At 36.2% G+C, this 19,366-nt stretch overlaps 1 protein-coding gene across 1 annotated transcript; it reads left to right on the top strand.

Moving 5' to 3' along the window:
- The first annotated feature begins 932 nt into the window (after nt 1–932).
- On the top strand, nt 933–18,891 carry pla2g4f.1 (phospholipase A2, group IVF, tandem duplicate 1). The gene is made up of 22 exons (XM_051868665.1): nt 933–1,076; nt 2,894–3,037; nt 5,135–5,178; nt 5,316–5,388; nt 5,667–5,803; nt 5,996–6,127; nt 6,238–6,278; nt 6,411–6,453; nt 6,741–6,798; nt 7,022–7,188; nt 7,401–7,517; nt 7,661–7,695; nt 7,848–7,986; nt 9,763–9,899; nt 10,057–10,279; nt 10,382–10,499; nt 13,399–13,536; nt 13,754–13,861; nt 14,121–14,300; nt 14,571–14,740; nt 14,858–15,044; nt 17,586–18,891. Exons 2-22 carry the CDS (start codon nt 3,034–3,036, stop codon nt 17,882–17,884), a joined length of 2,550 nt encoding a protein of 849 aa, XP_051724625.1. The 5' UTR covers nt 933–1,076; nt 2,894–3,033; the 3' UTR covers nt 17,885–18,891.
- Nucleotides 18,892–19,366: the final 475 nt, after the last annotated feature.

The following is a 19,366-nucleotide window of genomic DNA, read 5'->3' as shown; positions in this document are numbered from 1 at the left end:
TCAATTAAATGAGCTGGGCTGCAGAGATGAGGAATTTGTGCATGTTTTTGGTTTTCTTTTATGTCCGATGAAAGCTTTAACAAAGGCAAACGAGTCCTGTAAAATTAAATTGTAAAATTAAAAAGTTATTAAACGTCTATAAAGAATTTAAAAAGGGGATATGAAAGAAAAACCATTTAATCATCTAAACAAAGAAACTGTAAACATTATTCTGAACATTTAATTATTTTCTTTTCTCTTTACACAAAGAGAATCAACCACGATGTTTGCAATGATAAATGCATTCTCGTTCAACTAAAATAACAGATTTAAAAAACATTTCCTAACAAATAGTAGAAGTATTATGTTACCAGTGGGACAATTTGCAGTTATAAAATGTCATGCAGCATTTAGGCTTTTTAGGATAAAGATCTCCCTTCCCCCTCCAGTGTCCCACTTTAGCTTGGTTTCAGGATTTCATCCACAAAGCTCTACTTATAGGAGCATCCTAAAGACCTCAATCTGTTACAGAACAGCTATGAGTTTGAGGGTAAATTAATGCGACACGCTGTGGAATATAAAGGGCAGACGATTTGCAGGTGTGTGGGCGGGTTTTGGGGAGTACGGGATTTGTAGGCTGGGACTGTGCAAAAGTGATTCAAACCTTAAAAGTCAAATGCAATGTCTGGTCAAAAACACACTACTGCACATACACTTATATCAGGTGTTTTCTAATATTTCTTTTAGCGAAGCACGTGAGCAAAAGATGGGAACACATACAGTCGGTAGCGTCTGGGCATTTTTCACTAGTGCTTGGTTAATTGAGCTACTGACTGGATAGGCCTGAAAAGTATATATAATCAAATGTAGCCAGAAGAGGAAACGTACGAAAAACTGTTTTACAAAGATGTGTAAATAAAAATAGAAACAGACCGTCACCACAGCCTGCCACCGTGTTTCCAAAGTGTTTGTGGCGAGCGAGTCTTCATCAGTCTCCTATAGTTTAGCGACTGACTCCATCTTCTGGTGGTATAACGACATCACATGCTTGTGACGAGGCTAGTTGACACTTTTTCCGCCGGTGAATATCTCCTAGTGTAAGTATTTTTTATTTTTTTATTTAAAGTAAATTATTGTATAATCACATTCCGTAAAGTCTTGGCTACAAAAAGCTTTTGCAAATGTCCATCTTTTCGCTCAGTAAAAAAGATAAAGTTCACTGAACACACTTTGATAGTAAATATCGCGTCACACTACGAGTTTTTACGATAACCTGTCAGTCTATTAGCCTATAGTATAGACTTTTCAGGTAAATTTAAATGTTTATGAAACACGTATAAAAAGCCAACAAGCCATTGTTTTGGTCAATAAATATTGGGATTAATACATTAAATTGAAATAAATTGTCGGTTTACAGTAGGTATATGTATACAGGTTTGGCTATAGACCTTGTAAGGGCCAATTAATATACTAAAATATCATAATAAACAGCGTGTGAGGACATTTATTGTGTCCTTACTTAACTAGTAGTTAAATGCTCATGAATCGACCAAATCGTGTTTAAATAATGTGCACGTGGTTCTGTTAAGACAAAAATTATGATTAACCATATAAAATCAATGGAAGTCAATGTCATCATGGAGTCAAACAAACCTGTGTGTTTTTTTCATACACCATTTCGGTTATAGTACTTGTGTGGCTACAGATCAGTGAAGTCCATTTGAAGAGAAAAACTTTCTCATCTTGGTGGATGATGATAAATAGTTTAAAATCTGTGTTTTTATGGTAATAAATATATTTATAAATAGACACCAAAGTAACAGGATCGTATATCTGATATTGTAGGTAAAGGGTAGGCCTAGATGTGTAGTTGACAAATAATTGTTTTTAATCTTTTAAACCTTTTATCGTTTTGCCATTGACCCCACAATGTAACAGAGAATTTTAGAAGAGAATATAGGCTATGTAGTTAAAATTAAAATGGTGTCATGAAATGTATAATAATTATAAAAGAATCATTTTAATAGGCAAGATCAAGTACAGCACCACAGGACTAGCTTGACATTTCATGTCAACTGCTTAAAAACAGATTGCACAGTGTGAGAAGAGACTTTACTATCTGAATTAGTAAAGAATACTATCAGATTTGACAATGCTTTTTGTTGTCTTTTTATATCAGACATATTTGATGGCACAGCCATTTGTGTGAACGAAAACCCATACATTTTATTAAATTATACAGAGGGGAAACACACACCACTCGGTTTTTCTGTTGAGCCGTAAACTTTATTTTGCACATCCATTTACTCTATGGAAGACAGACAGGTTATACACGTGATGTGATTAGTATGAGGGTACACCTACTACAAATTTTTAACAATCTTAATGGTGATATTATGTATTTGAGAAGGGTGAGTAAAAACCAATTTGGTTATATGTCAAAATGCAGGTGGAGTAGAGACACTGTTCTAAGAAAGACAGGAATTAGATATTGCACAATTGGTGGAGTCAGTTGACTGAGACAGCACTCCTTTTGTACGTTACTAAATATAAAAATAAATACAGGTGAACCCACCACACCCGCTGACTTGGATACTTTGGGCAAATTGGCACATGCAGACAACTACAACATGATGGCAACATTAATACAATGATAACATGTTGACTCTTGTTATGTAATTTATTACTTTAAGAAAGTAATAGCCTATTATAGGATAAGAAAGGTCTGGTTAAGTTTTTGCATTTGTTCAATTACTGTCAAATGCTGAAAGAACAAAATAATAGGTATAATTGTGTTTTGGAGCTCTTCATTATTTCTTTTGCTTTTCATTTAAATATGGTTATGCAAAATAAATGCTTACAAGAAAAGGGAATTTGCATTTTAATGACTCAGTAAATGATTTTGCTGAATAAGTTGACACAGAGCCATTGAAAAAAGCTCTGGGTTGACAGCCATGACCTTGTGACAAATGCCTGAAAGAGGAACAGCACTGAAGCTACTTCACAATTTATAGGCAGACTCACTATTCTTCTGAAGCAACCTTGCATCCATTGATGGGTGAGTATCTTTTTAAAATCCACAGAACAATAAGTCAGCAAGCGAATATAGCAATCTAGATACTAAAGACTGACATAATGCTTAACTTAATGTAAGCATAGCATCAGAAATCTTTTTAGAAACGTTATAAAAGAGGGGACAAAACATTGCAATATGAACACTTGCATGTTTAAAAATAAAACTTATCTGGGTGAAACATTGGCAAAGAGATGACAGCTTTACAGTGTTTTTGTAGAAACGAAATACTGTCATTGAAGAGGAATTTTATGTTGAAACCCACTGAGTTGTATGTAATCAATATTTATGTTGTTATGAAAACCTGCCATTGCAGATTAACATGTATAGGCTAGGTGACTTTCTAGGAAGACCTATACAGGTGCTGGTCATATAATTAGAATATCATCAAAAAGTTGATTTATTTCACTAAGTCCATTCAAAAAGTGAAACTTGTATATTATATTCATTCATTACACACAGACTGATATATTTCAAATGTTTATTTATTTCAATTTTGATGCTTATAACTGACAACAAAGGAAAATCCAAAATTCAGTATCTCAGAAAATTAGAATATTACTTAAGACCAATACAAAGAAAGGATTTTTAGAAATCTTGGCCAACTGAAAAGTATGAACATGAAAAGTATGAGCATGTACAGCACTCAATACTTAGTCGGGGCTCCTTTTGCCTGAATTACTGCAGCAATGTGGCGTGGCATGGAGTCGATCAGTCTGTGGCACTGCTCAGGTGTTATAAGAGCCCAGGTTGCTCTGATAGTGGCCTTCAGCTCTTCTGCATTGTTGGGTCTGGCATATCGCATCTTCCTCTTCACAATACCCCATAGATTTTCTATGGGGTTAAGGTCAGGCGAGTTTGCTGGCCAATTGAGAACAGGGATACCATGGTCCTTAAACCAGGTACTGGTAGCTTTGGCACTGTGTGCAGGTGCCAAGTCCTGTTGGAAAATGAAATCTGCATCTCCATAAAGTTGGTCAGCAGCAGGAAGCATGAAGTGCTCTAAAACTTCCTGGTATACGGCTGCGTTGACCTTGGACCTCAGAAAACACAGTGGACCAACACCAGCAGATGACATGGCACCCCAAACCATCACTGACTGTGGAAACTTTACACTGGACCTCGAGCAACGTGGATTGTGTGCCTCTCCTCTCTTCCTCCAGACTCTGGGACACTGATTTCCAAAGGAAATGCAAAATTTACTTTCATCAGAGAACATAACTTTGGACCACTCAGCAGCAGTCCAGTCCTTTTTGTCTTTAGCCCAGGCGAGACGCTTCTGACGATGTCTGTTGTTCAAGAGTGGCTTGACACAAGGAATGCGACAGCTGAAACCCATGTCTTGCATACGTCTGTGCGTAGTGGTTCTTGAAGCACTGACTCCAGCTGCAGTCCACTCTTTGTGAATCTCCCCCACATTTTTGAATGGGTTTTGTTTCACAATCCTCTCCAGGGTGCGGTTATCCCTATTGCTTGTACACTTTTTTCTACCCCATCTTTTCCTTCCCTTCACCTCTCTATTAATGTGCTTGGACACAGAGCTCTGTGAACAGCCAGCCTCTTTTGCAATGACCTTTTGTGTCTTGCCCTCCTTGTGCAAGGTGTCAATGGTCGTCTTTTGGACAACTGTCAAGTCAGCAGTCTTCCCCATGATTGTGTAGCCTACAGAACTAGACTGAGAGACCATTTAAAGGCCTTTGCAGGTGTTTGAGTTAATTAGCTGATTAGAGTGTGGCACCAGGTGTCTTCAATATTGAACCTTTTCACAATATTCTAATTTTCTGAGATACTGAATTTGGGATTTTCCTTAGTTGTCAGTTATAATCATCAAAATTAAAAGAAAAACATTTGAAATATATCAGTCTGTGTGTAATGAATGAATATAATATACAAGTTTCACTTTTTGAATGGAATTAGTGAAATAAATCAACTTTTTGATGATATTCTAATTATATGACCAGCACCTGTATATTTGTTTGTGGTAGTTCTTGGAATGTGCAGTATGATGAATAAACAGGAAAACTAGCTTTTCAAGCTTTGCTTGCTCTCACAAGTACAGTACTCTCATTTGTCTTTGCAAAGCTGCTGGATCCAGATCTCCGCACAAACCCTCAACAATGCTTAAGGTTAGTGAGTCTTTTCTCTGAATTTCTTTAGAAGACTTATAATTGAGATTTTTGTAAAACAGTATTTTTTGACTTGACTTAATTTGAACTGTCTAGGTGAGTAAACAGTGTAAATCTGGTTGTTTTTCTTTCAACAGAGAGAAGTCAAGCCATACTGGAATCTGTCTGTCAAAGTTTTAAATGCGAAGATCCATCGGTCATATGACTACTGTGAGACAATTCGTGCTCTTAACATCAGCTAAATATATTTATTTACACATTTTAATGTAGCCTTTTTAGCAGAAGTGTAAAGCTTACAGCAAACATGTCTAAACACGTTTGAAGTTTTGATAAAAAAAAAAAAAAATATATATATGTTGTTGTGTGGACTTGCTCTGCTGGTTACATGTGCCTGTTTAAGAGCATGCACTTTTTTATGTAATATAGGGTACAATCAAGGTTTATTGCTCACTGTCAACTTCTCCAACCCCACCTCAATTTCTCTTTAGTGTCTGAATCTGATTGCTATGTCATCCTGAACTTACCCACGGCATCAGCCCGTACATATCGCACCAAGACTATCACAAATAGTAACAACCCTGAATGGAATGAAACTTTTAACTTCAGGGTCCACAGCAGCGTCAAGGTAAACCACTAAAATATTTGCCTGATCTAAGAATGTTTTCTTATACTATATCCTATTTCTACTGTATCTCTACTATTTATCTCTCCTGTAGGATATGTCATATGAACTAAAAATGATTTCAATTATATCTCTCATTAGAACCAAAAAATGTTACAGTACACTTTCAGTTCTTTCTTCTCTTCTCCTACACAGAACATTCTGGAGATCTTGATGTATGATGAAGACCCATTCAACAGAGACGACCAGTGTGCCACGATCTTTTTTGACATCAATAACCTTACACCTGGGAAAAAGGAGACCAAATGCTTTATTATAAATGATACGGTCAGTGCTATATAGAGATCTTCCATCTAGACTGACATAATAAAATGGACACTTGACAGAGGACTTGATATTTGATTGTGAATTTGTAACTTTGATACTTTCTTTTTCAGACTAAGGATGAACTGTGGGTAGAGTTTGAGGTCACTAAGAGGTGTGAGATTGCCTTTAGCAGTTCTCGTTAACATTTGCAAAAATAGTTGCTAGTAAGAACCTGTTTTACAGATGCATGTGCATGTCCATACACATAAATATGAACAGTCAGTTTTGTGTGTGTCTGTTGCAGCTCTGAGACACCAAGGCCATGTGTATCTAATGGAGTATTGGTGGTACGAAACTTTACTACAACTTTCTTATCTATATCATGGGTTACAGTCAGAATATTTAAAAGTAGTCACCATTCTGTGAACTCTGATGGGAATGGAGGATTTTTGTATTGCAAGGTGTACAAGAATCACTTATATGAGTTATAAACTATAAGAGGGGCTAAAGGTGTCTTCTTAAATGCTTTGGTTTCAGTATAGGCTACATTTACTTTTACTACTAAAACCTCAATAAATAAATAAAACCTACATAACCTTAATCAGATGAGCTTTATGCTTTCTCATGAAATCAGACAAGTCCTTTTTGTGAGCTGAATGTGGATATAGACACGCTTCTTAAGAAGTCTGAAGGTAAATATAGACATTTTCATCCAAACTTCACATAGATAACAGATGGCTACTGAAAACACACCAGAATTCGATATTCAGAAATAGATGTAATAAAAAATAAAATGTTAAATTACTCTGTTCTTTAAGTTAATTTTGAAAACATAAGCAGTGTAAAAATAAACACAAGAAAGTCTGATATAATCACAGATTTATGTAATTTCTGCTTATTCTCTTTGTGTTCCAGCAACACAGAACATGGTGTTAAAACTAAAAGGAGCATACAAAGAGGATTTTGTGATCTCAAATTCTGAGGAAAGCTCCAGCTTCCTGAGAGCATTACGTTACTACATCAACCGAGACCTGGAAACTGAACTTAATCTGTCTTCCGAGACTACTATCACCCCAGCAAATGTACGTCATTGATGTGCAAGAGGCATCTCTGACACACATTGTTAATTAAAAACAATTACTTTAAAAACTACACATTCATTCTTGATATGTAGTGCCATAAGAAACAGTATGTATGTATGCCTCACATGTGGGGTTGTAGATTTATAAACACCTAAAACAGAAGTGTGCATCAAAAAGGCTTTAAATGTTTGTTTAAACATACTTTTCTCCAGGCTGGGACAGAAGTGGATGCCGCTATTCCAAACCCTGTAGACACTGGATTGACTTCTATTCCTTTAAAACCACTACCAGCCAAACAACAGCTTACTGTCTCTTTGCCTCTAGGAGAGGTGAGTAGTGTAAAAATCAACTTTGCTTGTAGATTAATTGATTAAATATAATATAATATAAACAATACTGTATTTGTATTCATACTCTGCATTTTATCTAAATGGACCTTTCTTTCTTTCTTTCTTTCTTTCTTTTCTCAAAGAATAAAGTTGATCTGCAACTGAAAACAGATGATCGGTAACCGTGACTTCATTCACACCTATCCTCAGTAGTAGTTTAATAGTAAATTATAATTTGGACATATAAAACAAAACATTGTAAGCATCAATACTATTTATCAGTTTTCATTTCATCTTAGAATAAGGATGTTTTTGTATTTTGTTCTGAAGCACTGATGAACAGCTGGATGTGCGTCTGGATTTTGATATCCCAGTGGAGGAAAAGAATTTTCTGGTGGAGAGACGAAAAGTCGTGTCACAAGCTCTGCAGAAAGCTCTGAATCTCAGCTCTGCACCTGAGCCCAGCAAGGTGCTACAAATGCAAGCACAAAAAACTCAGCAAAGAACTGAAGAGATTGTGATGTTTTACTACAGTGTACGCAAAAATACAACCCAAATTTTGGAAATGTTGGGACGTTTTTAAATTTGAATAAAATTAAAACTAAAAGACTTTCAAATCACATGAGCCAATATTTTATTCACAATAGAACATAGATAACATAACAAATGTTTAAACTGAGAAATTTTACACTTTTTTTTTTTCACTAAATGAGCTCATTTCAAATTTGATGCCTGCTACAGGTCTCAAAAAAGTTGGCACGGGGGCAACAAATCCCTGAAAAAGCAAGAAATTTTAAAAAGATTTAGCTGGGAGAACACCTAGCAACTAATAAAGTTAATTGATATCAGGTCTGTAACATGATTAGCAATAAAAGGGATGTCTTAGAGAAGCAGAGTCTTTCAGAAGTAAAGATGGGCAATCTGTGAAAGAGTGCATAAAAAGATTGTGGAATACTTTAAAAACAATGTTGCTCAACGTCAAATTGCAAAGGCTTGCAATCATCTACAGTGCATAACATCATCAAAAGATTCAGAGAAACTGGAGAAATCTCTGTGCGTAAGGGACAAGGCCGAAGACCTTTATTGGATGCCCATGGTCTTGGGGCCCTCAGACGACACTGCATCACTCATCGGCATGATTGTGTCAATGACATTACTAAATGGGCCCAGGAATATTTCCAGAAACCACTGTCGGTAAACACAATCCGCCGTGCCATCTGCAGATGCCAGCTAAAGCTCTATCATGCAAAAAGTAAGCCATATGTGAACATGGTCCAGAAGCGCCGTCGTGTCCTGTGGGCCAAGGCTCATTTAAAATGGACTGTTTCAAGGTGGAAAAGTGTTCTATGGTCAGACGAGTCCAAATTTGACATTCTTGTTGGAAATCATGGACGCCATGTCCTCCGGGCTAAAGAGGAGGGAGGCCTTCCAACGTGTTATCAGGGTTCAGTTCAAAAGACAGCATCTCTGATGGTTTGGGGGTGCATAAGTGCATACGGTATGGGCAGCTTGTAGGTTTTGGAAGGCACTATGAATGCTGAAAGTTATATAAAGGTTTTAGAGCAACATATGCTCCCATCCAGATGATGTCTATTTCAGGGAAGGCCTTGTGTATTTCAGCAGAACAATGCAAAACCACATAGTGCAGCTATTACAACAGGATGGCTTTGTTGTAGAAGAGTCTGGGTGCTGAATTGGCCTGCCTGCAGTCCAGATCTTTCACCTATAGAGAACATTCGGTGCATCATTAAATGAAAAATACGTCAAAGACAACAACAAACTCTTCAGCAGCTGGAAACCTATATCAGGCAAGAATGGGACCAAATTTCAACACCAAAACTCCAGAAACTCATAACCTCCATGCCCAGACCTCTTCAAACTGTTTTGAAAAGAAGAGGAGATGCTACACCATGGTAAACATGCCCCGGTCCCAACTATTTTGAGACCTGTAGCAGGCATCAAATTTGAAATGAGCTCATTTTGTGCATAAAATTGTAAAATTTCTCAGTTTAAATGTTTGTTATGTTATCTATGTTCTATTGTGAATAAAATATTGGCTCCTGTGATTTGAAAGTCTTTTAGTTTTCATTTTATTCAAATTTAAATAACGTCCCAACATTTCCGGAATTTGGGTTGTAGATTTTGATTCTAATGTTTGTATAGAAGTGCAGCATTTTCAAACAAATACCAAACAGTAACAAACAGATGGAATCTGATCAGTTCTGTGTTTGATGTAACTCCTCAGGTCCCAGTAATAGCTGTAGTGTGTTCTGGTGGAGGGACCAGAGCATTAACAAGCACGTATGGTAGCCTTAAAGGTCTCCAGGAGATCCAACTTCTTGATGCAGTTAGCTACATTACTGGGGTTTCAGGTGCCACTTGGTGAGATCAAAGAGCCTCAGTGTACTTTAATTAACCTAATTTAAGAACAAAATAAGTTGATGGGTCACCACCATGATCTGAATGACTGCATGACACTGCCACAGTGTAATATGGCTAAAGAATTGACTATGTTTTTTGTTTAATCTTTGTATTTCAGGGCCTTATCCTCTCTTTATGAAGAGCCTAACTGGTCAAAGGGGGGCCTTGATAAGTCTATGGAGTCTGTAAAGAAAGAAATCTCTAAAAAGATGCTCAGTATGTTTTCCCTGAAGCAGCTAGAGGAATACAAAAAGAAGGTGGAAGAGCGTGAGAAAGAAGGACACCTTGTGTCTCTCATTGATATGTGGGGTCTGGCTTTAGAGTATCTTTTCCAAGGCAAGGTAAAAAAAAAAAAAAAAACAACACACAAAATGTGTTTGCTGTCAGTTTTGGCTTAGTATTAACATTTGGTACACTATATAAAATACACTTTCCTTTTATAGAAACACATGGGTACACTATCTGAACTGCAGAAGACAGTGTCCGATGGCCAGAACCCTCTACCCATCTTCACAGCTGTCAACCTGAAGAATGGTAAAACAGAAAGTATAGTAGATGCAGGTATGTAAAAAGATAATGGCAGTTCAGCTTCTATTCTCAGATTAAGACATGTAAGGAAATGTACATAAACACCTCATGTGTAACAATTTTGTAATGCAGCTGTGTTAATTTGGTCAAACAAATATTCCTGACCTAAGTTCATTTTCTGAACATCATTTGGATAGATAAAGATGCTGCCTGCTATACTGGTCACACAAGTTAGTCATGTACCAAGTTGACATGTGTAGGAAACTCAGAAGCAAAGTGAAACGAATACCATTTCTGGTGTATCTTCAGCAGGATTCTTTAAAAGTCCAACTAAGGAAGCTATACATTGTAGTTTTATACACAAAATTTAATGGGCAGTCCTTACAGGTGAATACAAAGCACTCAGTTCACAACCTTAAACAAAGTATGCAAAGGATGTAAACAGTAGCCCAGACTTTGGAGTTTTACAATCCAATCAGCATTATTCTACCATGCTGATACCTCACAGAGATAAAGACCACACCTTAAGTCGTTATGATCAAAACATTTGCCATAGCTACAAAGACTGGGCCAAGGGCAACAAAAAACAGACAAAAGGTGATTTCCTCAAGTACTATTCTTGTTTATCTACCAATACGGTGATCAGGAACTGACAGAAACCTCCTAGAATGTTTGCTTAAGAAAAAAAAAAAAAAAAAAAAAAAAAAAAATCAAGCACCTACAGCAGGCATGCAGACTGCTTCTACAAACATTTGTGAAAGAATGGGTCGCTCTCAGGAGCTCAGTGAATTCAAGCGTGGTACCGTGATAGGTTGCCACCTGTGCAATAAGTCCTTTCGTGAAATTTCCTCACTTCTAAATGTTCCACGGTCAACTGTTAGTGGTATCATAACAAATGGAAGCAATTGGGAACAAGAGCAACTCAGCAACGAAGTGGTAGGCCATGTAAACTCAGCCACGGGAAACAACTCAGCCACGAAGTGGTAGGCCACGTAAAATCACAGAGCGGGGTCAGCGTATGCTGAGGCGCACAGTGCGCAGAAGTCGCCAACTTTCTGCAGAGTCAATAGCTACAGACCTCCAAACTTCGTGTGGCCTTCAGATTAGCTCAAGAACAGTGCGTAGAGAGCTTCATGGAATGGGTTTCCTTGGCCGAGCAGCTGCATCCAAACCTTACATCACCAAGTGCAATGCAAAGCGTCGGATGCAGTGGTGTAAAGCACGCCGCCACTGGACTCTAGAGCAGTGGAGACGTGTTCTCTGGAGTGACGAATCACGCTTCTCTGTCTGGCAATATGATGGACGAGTCTGGGTTTGGCGGTTGCCAGGAGAACGGTATTTGCCTGACTGCATTGTGCCAAGTGTAAAGTTTGGTGGAGGGGGATTATGGTGTGGGGTTGTTTTTCAGGGGTTGGGCTTGGCCCCTTAGTTCCAGTGAAAGGAACTCTGAATGCTTCAGCATACCAAGACATTTTGGACAATTTCATGCTCCCAATTTTGTGGGAACAGTTTGGGGATGGCCCCTTCCTGTTCCAACATGACTGCACACCAGTGCACAAAGCAAGGTCCATAAAGACATGGATGAGCGAGTTTGGTGTGGAGGAACTTGACTGGCCTGCACAGAGTCCTGACCTCAACTTGACAGAACACCTTTGGGATGAATTAGAGCGGAGACTGCGAGCCAGGCCTTCTCGTCCAACATCACTGCCTGACCTCACAAATGCGCTTCTAGAAGAATGTTCAAATATTCCCATAAACACACTCCTAAACCTTGTGGAAAGCCTTCCCAGAAGAGTTGAAGCTGTTATAGCTGCAAAGGGTGGGCCAACTCCATATTAAACCCTACAGATTAAGAATGGGATTTCATTAAAGTTCATGTGCACGTAAAGGCAGGCGTCCCAAAACTTTTGGCAATATAGTGTATATCCCTTTAGTTTTTGTGATGTTATGTCAGGACGTAGGATCAGCAGATCTTAAACAGATTCATAAATTTGTAATACCACACATGATAATATTTGGCGTATCTATATATTCTGCTTTGTTTCAAGAGTTATTGTATGTTTGTGCACTTATACACACAGGATTACGTAATGCTTATTTTATGTACTTGAACAGAGAAACTGTTGTGCCGTTGTTTGAATAAGCTAGTGTTCGTATCATCAAATTACAGACAGTTTACATATCTGTCAGACTTTCGTCTAATTGAGTTGTTCAAATTAAGCCAGACTTTGTATCCGATTCTGATAGTTAAAAGTTCCCTTCACTTAATAAATTGCATTCATTCGGTACAGCCTGCAACGTTGTCAAACATAGATGACACCTGAGTTGAACATATTATACATTATACATTACCATATGTTTTTGTAATATACTTGTGTATACGGTATAATACATCCATGTGTATTTATATAAATGTTATTTTAAATTTAATTAATATTATCATATTTATAAAGGCTAAATTGAGTGATAAATGTCTGCTGCGATGTTTAATATGAAAATAAATGTAATTTGGTTATGTTTTGTTTATCTTATTTAATTATAATCATGAGTGTTGCATTGTAACTGTTGCATCTCACACACTTTATACCCTTGAGCTGTCGAGTACAATCCACACCTGCTTTTCACCACCTTTATTTTATTTAAACTACTTTAAGTGCTGGAGTGATCCGCAATAAATATTGGGTAAATTTCCCTCTCAGCTTCCTGTGAAGTGATCTATCGATGGCTATACAAGCCTATTCAGCAATAGCTTCTGAAGATACTGTATAGACACATGCAAATGATTTCCCCAAAGACTTACAGAACATTTTCATAATAGGTTCAGTAGGTTTGGTTGAGTAGATAAACAACTTGCTTGTAACTTGACAGTGTTGTGACTAAAAGTGCATATAGCAGATTAATAATCCCATGTTTATTTCTGGTCTCTATTTAGAATGGTGTGAGTTCACCCCATATGAGGTTGGATTTCCTAAATACGGTGCCTTTGTACCTGCACAGAACTTCGGGAGTGAATATTACCTTGGTCACATGGTCAAGAAACTCCCTGAGACTAGGTTGTCCTTTCTTGTCGGTGAGTGCATGTTTGTTTTTGCACAGACATGAAATAGAAGACAAACTGAATGCCATAAGGAAGAGAAAGAGAGCCATGTTGTGTTTAGCGTCTGAAAATTTGTGTTGCTCATTATGGCCAGTAGGGCTAGTCTGGCCCTGATCCTGTGCTGTAAGCAATCATGTAAACTGGAACCAGTCACCATTAGTAAGTCCAAACTCTGTGTGTGTTTATAAAGGAATGTGGAGCAGCATTTTCTCTGTAAATCTGACGGAGATCTGGCATCTTGCCACAGGAGTCGCCCCCTCCTGGACCCCTTGGTTTGGAGGAGGAGTGAGTAACACAGGTGAGAGTTTGTGATATATTATTATTATTTAAAATACAATGTTATATATTAAATTATAACAAAATTGCACAATGTTATTGTTTTTACTGTATTTTTATCAAATAAATGCAGACTTGGTGAACATAAAGGACTCTAAAAAAACATTAAAAAATCTTACTGACCCCAAACTTTTGAACAGTAGTTAAATTTGTAGTAGTAAAGAAGTCTTTCATGATTATATTGACATGACATAATTGTCTTCTTGTCCTCTTCTTTAAAGAGACTCATAGTAAACCAGCAGCACTTGGCACATACCTGATCGGCCCCGTAACTGACTTTGCAAAAATGCTGTGTGGCTTTATGACCAGCCGTCCCATTGTCAGCCAGATGTACAACTTCCTGAGAGGCTTCAACCTGCACAGGAACTACAATGAAAACACAGGCTTCATTGCATGGAAAGGTCTAGAGCTCTATTTATTCTATTGACCGCTTCAAGTGTGATTCTGTGTTTTTCACCCAACTTTTGTAGTTAACCAGTTTTGACAGGATTACAATTGCTTTTTATTTTTTTATTTTTTTAATAAATATTACTTTTATCCTGCTATATCTCTTATCTTATGTCTTATTTCGGGTTGATGTCTGTCATTGCATGAGATATAATCATTTCCTTTTACACATGAATAGCTTTGCAGTCTTCCATAATATCTGTCTAAAATCTAACTGTCTACAGACACACACCCAGATGCCTTTCCTAACACCCTGACTCCAACTGATCATGTGCTGGGTTTAGTAGATGCTGGATTTGCCTTAAATGCAGGATTCCCTCCTGTGGTTCGCTCTCACAGACATGTGGACGTTATTCTGTCTCTAAACTACTCCTGGGAACAGGAACAGTTTAAGGTGAGGGAGACCTGGAAGATTATATAAGATTTGGTTGAAATGCGTATGTCAGGAACTTAAGAAACTTTAAAATTAAAAATTAAAAACTATATATTTATGATTGTTTGTGTCCAATAGGTCATTAAGCAATCTCAGGAGTACTGCACTGATCGCAAGATTCCATTTCCGAAGATCGATTACAAAAAAGTGGAGTCTGAGCCACTGAAGGAAGTTTATGTGTTTGAAGATAAAGACAATCCAGAAGCTCCCATAGTGCTTCACTTTCCCATGGTCAACGTCTCATTCAAGCAGTTCAAAGCTCCAGGTAAGCACTACCAACTCGACATACCTAATAGGCCAACCCTAATGCCATATTCTTAATAGCAATTACAGTGCATGCAAGGCAGGACATTTACTTTTAATATTATGGTTAGAATGTTTATTTTATATTATATATTAGACCGCCTATCATAATAAATCTATCAAAAACTTTTTTAAAAATAAAAGTTTTATTGTCATTTATTAGTTAAAAAACAAACTGAAACAACTAAATAGTCTTTATTCACACATAATAACCAAAAAAAAAAAAATACATTTTATTTTTATTTTGTAGGCCTCTTTTGGCCTTGATAAAGCTGGCATTTTCCCCAGTCTCTGTTGTTTTTGACTTCCAAATAGTTTCTAGTTGTTCCCAAAGACTTACTTTTGATGAAACTTTTGTGTGATAAATCTTTGAATCCATTAAATCACCACAATAATTATATTTTAGTATTAGAAACACTACTGTGACTAAAGAGCTAAGCTTTCACATACTGGTGTGGATTAACCATTTCAGAAACATAAAAAATGATTTTGATACTCCAGTCTTCAGTGTCACATGATCCTTCAGAAATCATTTTAATATGCTGATTTGGTGCTCAAGAAACATTGTTGAGCTGTGAGTTGTGCTGTGTAGTATTTTTGTGAAAACCGTGATACATTTTTTTCCAAAATTCTTTTGAAAAAAAAAAAAAAAACCAAAAACAATATATATATATATATATATATATTATATATACAATTCAAATTATATATATATATATATATATATACACACAGTGCCACTTGAAAGTTTGTGAACCCCTTGCAGAATCTGTGAAAATGTGAAAAATTTTAACAAAATAAAAGAGATAATACAATATGCATGTTATTTTTTATTTAGTACTGTCCTGATTAAGATATTTTACATAAAAGATGTTTACATATAATTCACAAGACAAAAAAATAGCTGAATTTATTAATATGACCCAGTTCAAAAGTTTGTGAACCATTTACTGTATGTTGCTACCTGGATGATCTACGACTGTTTTTTTGTTCTGTGACAGTCCCTTGTTTGTTTTGAGCAGTTAAATTGCCCAGCGTTCTTCAGAAAAATCCACTAGGTCCTGCAGATTCTTCAGATTTCAAGCATTTTTTGCATATTTGAACCCTTTCCAGCAGTGACTGTATGATTTTGAGATCCATCTTTTCACACTGAGGACAATTAAGGGACTCAAACACAACTATTAAAAAAGGTTCAAACATTCACTAATGCTCCAGAAGAAAACACGATGCATTAAGAGACGGGGGTGAAAACTTTTTGAATTTGAAGATCAAGGTAAATTGTACTTAATTTGTCTTCTGGGAAACATGTAAGTATCTTCTGTTGCTTCCAAAGGGCAGTACTAAATGAAGAAAATTGATATTTAAACAAAATAAGAAAAATTTGGACATCTTCATCCTGTTCAAAAGTTTTCACCCCTGACTCTTAATGCATCGTGTTTCCTTCTGGAGCATCAGTGAATGTTTGAATCTTTTTTAATAGTTGTGTTTGAGTCCCTCAATTGTCCTCAGTGTGAAAAGACGGATCTCAAAATCATTCAGTCACTGCTGGAAAGGGTTCAGATATGCAAAAGATGCTGGAAATCTGAAGAATCTGCAGGACCTGGAGGATTTTTCTGAAGAACAGAGCTCAGTTTAACTGCTCAGAGCAAACAAGGGACTCATGAACAACCATCACAAAGCAAAAAAAACAGTCGTAGATCATCCAGGTAACCACACACAGTATTAAGAATCAATGGTTCACAAACTTTTGAACGGGGTCATTTTAATAAATTCAGCTATTTTTTTGTCTTGTGAATTATATGTAAACATCTTTTATGTAAAATATCTTAATCAGGACAGTACTAAATAAAAAATAACATGCATTTTGTATTATCTCTTTTATTTTGTTAAAATTTTTCACATTTTCACAGATTTTGCAAGGGGTTCACAAACTTTCAAGTGGCACTGTATATATATTGAAATAGATTTTTTTGTAACAATGTAAAAGCCTATCACTTTTGATCAATTTAATGTATCCTTGCTGAATAAAAGTATTAATTTCTTTAAAAAAATATCAGACTTACTGAATGGCAGTGTATTTTTAAGAGAAATTAAAGCTTCAAGTTTGAAAATCTTCCTTTTACTTATATTGATAGAATGCTCAGCATTCAATTTGTAACTAAAGATGACAACATTTACATTTTTGCATACTTATCTGATCTTTCTTACACTATTTGCATATTTAGTTGTGATTGATCTTGTTGTCTTTGCATATATTAACCCATTTATACTTTTACAATGCACATACTGTCATTAAAGGCAAAGCAGCTCTAACTAAAACATTATTCTTTTGCTACCTGGTATGTTCTTCAGGAAATGCAAATCTAGTTTTTAGTTGATGTTCTATGTGTTACCGGTTGGATTGCAGTATATTGTGATTAGACATTGCCATTTTTCAGTATGTCAGTTCAAATGCTCAAATAACCAATGATAATGTAAAATGATGTGTATATGTGTGGTGTAGGAGTGAAGAGAGAAGGCGAGAAGGAGCTGAAGGAGGGAGCGGTTGATGTTGAATTTAACAGTACCTCCTCACCATATCTCACTCAAAACCTGACTTACACGCCGGAGGACTTCCAGAAGCTTATAAACCTCACTTCCTACAACATCCAAAACAACAAAGACATCATTTTAAATGCGCTAAACAAAGCACTACACCGAAACAGAGAAAGGCAGACAGGTGATGAAAGCTGCAGCAAAAAGAAGAAGAAGAAGAAGAAGAAGAAGAAGAATGGCGGTAGGAAAGACCAGTTCAGCGTCTAAACCGAATCCAGGATCACATAAAACAAAAGACTGAGGCGCGGTGATCTGCAGCTCTGTTAATGTGTAGTTTCCAGATCAAAAAGTCTCTTTTCTGCATCCCTAATTAAAGCCTTTTTTTTTTTTTTTTTTATGTTTGTGCAGTAAAGTCTTATCGTTTGTCAGTCATATTATTAAATAAAAAATTGTTTGCGATAAAATACTTAAATATTAAATAGCTTAAAGCATGATTTTTATTAAACCCTTGACTTAAAACTGCGTCTTTGTTTCTGTCTATTTAACTAGTCATTTCAGCTTGATTTTCCTGGTCAGTAAATAAATTCAAAAGGGTTGAAAAAGTGCAGTAACTTTTCTCAGTTTTTAGATTTTTTTATTTAAAAAATGAAGGCATTATTTTCAACAACAAAAACTGTTTTGGTAGGTTAAGGCCACTAATTTGGCAGCCAAATGAACCTAATTTATTAATTAAAAGATTTTATTTTATGTATTTTATTTTTTTATTGACATTATTTTAGATATTAGCCTTCTGTCTAAACACATGCCAGCCAACCCAGCAATATATAGTGTAAAAAATGGTTAATTTCTGATTGGCTAATTACAGAACTGACAGGACACTCAGGATTTGAACAATATCAGGTAGTGAAGATATTTTATGGGTGGAATTCCAAACACAAGATATGTGGCAGTTTCTTTTGGCCAGTATGACTCATTTAGTTGGACAGACTGAAGTTTATGCCCTTTCTTGCTGCGATTCTCTATTGTTTCTCTGTTGAGTGTTGTTGGGGTGTGCCATATTTATGCACAATGTACGTCTATGACATCACTAAATAGTTTCAATATATGACTGATAATAACCATCCTAGTGTCTACCCTAGATTAACAACATGCTTTGAGGGCATGATCCAACTGTAAAAAGCAAAAAACAAAAAACACCCATCTACTCTGATGTGATTATAGACATGTGTATTTATGTATGATTAAAATACATAAACATTCTGTCATCAAGAAAATGTTATTGTATAATTTTTTTTCCACATTTCATACACATACATCATCTTCTGAATAAACAAAAACATACTGCGTAAGCTTTACAAGGAAACAATGCAGTGTTAATGGTTTATAATGGCTCAATTTTCTCAGATTAGACATTAAATCACGTGAATGAAAGAGGGCTAGGCTGGTATTCATGGGCTTGGGAGGGGTTTCTTCCATACACAACTTCCTTATAATATAACCCGAAATGTAACTCTCCATCTTAGTATTATACGCCTTTACAATGTATCACCTTCATTTTTTTATAAACATAATCAAAGACAGTCCACACCAAACAAGATATATAAGGTTGGCATGCAGCCATTGACAGCTTTTTTTTTCTTTTTCAAATGTGTTTTCAGTAAGTTTTTTTTTTTTTTTTTTTTAATTCTAAAGTTTTTTCTTTAGTTATAAAAAATGCTAGGTTGTTTCAACCCATGTTTGGGTCAAATA

This window comes from Ctenopharyngodon idella, chromosome 17 (assembly GCF_019924925.1).
Source record: "Ctenopharyngodon idella isolate HZGC_01 chromosome 17, HZGC01, whole genome shotgun sequence".
NCBI lineage: Eukaryota > Metazoa > Chordata > Actinopteri > Cypriniformes > Xenocyprididae > Ctenopharyngodon > Ctenopharyngodon idella.
The sequence above is the reverse complement of the archived record's forward strand: the minus strand, read 5'-3'. Positions and strand labels throughout refer to the sequence as shown.

Excerpts from the sequence above, each read along its gene's own strand:
- pla2g4f.1 (XM_051868665.1), top strand. Across the intron at positions 5,179-5,315 it reads AACCCTCAACAATGCTTAAG|AGAGAAGTCAAGCCATACTG; the intron begins GTTAGTGAGTCT and ends TTCTTTCAACAG. Across the intron at positions 7,987-9,762 it reads CTGCACCTGAGCCCAGCAAG|GTCCCAGTAATAGCTGTAGT; the intron begins GTGCTACAAATG and ends GTAACTCCTCAG.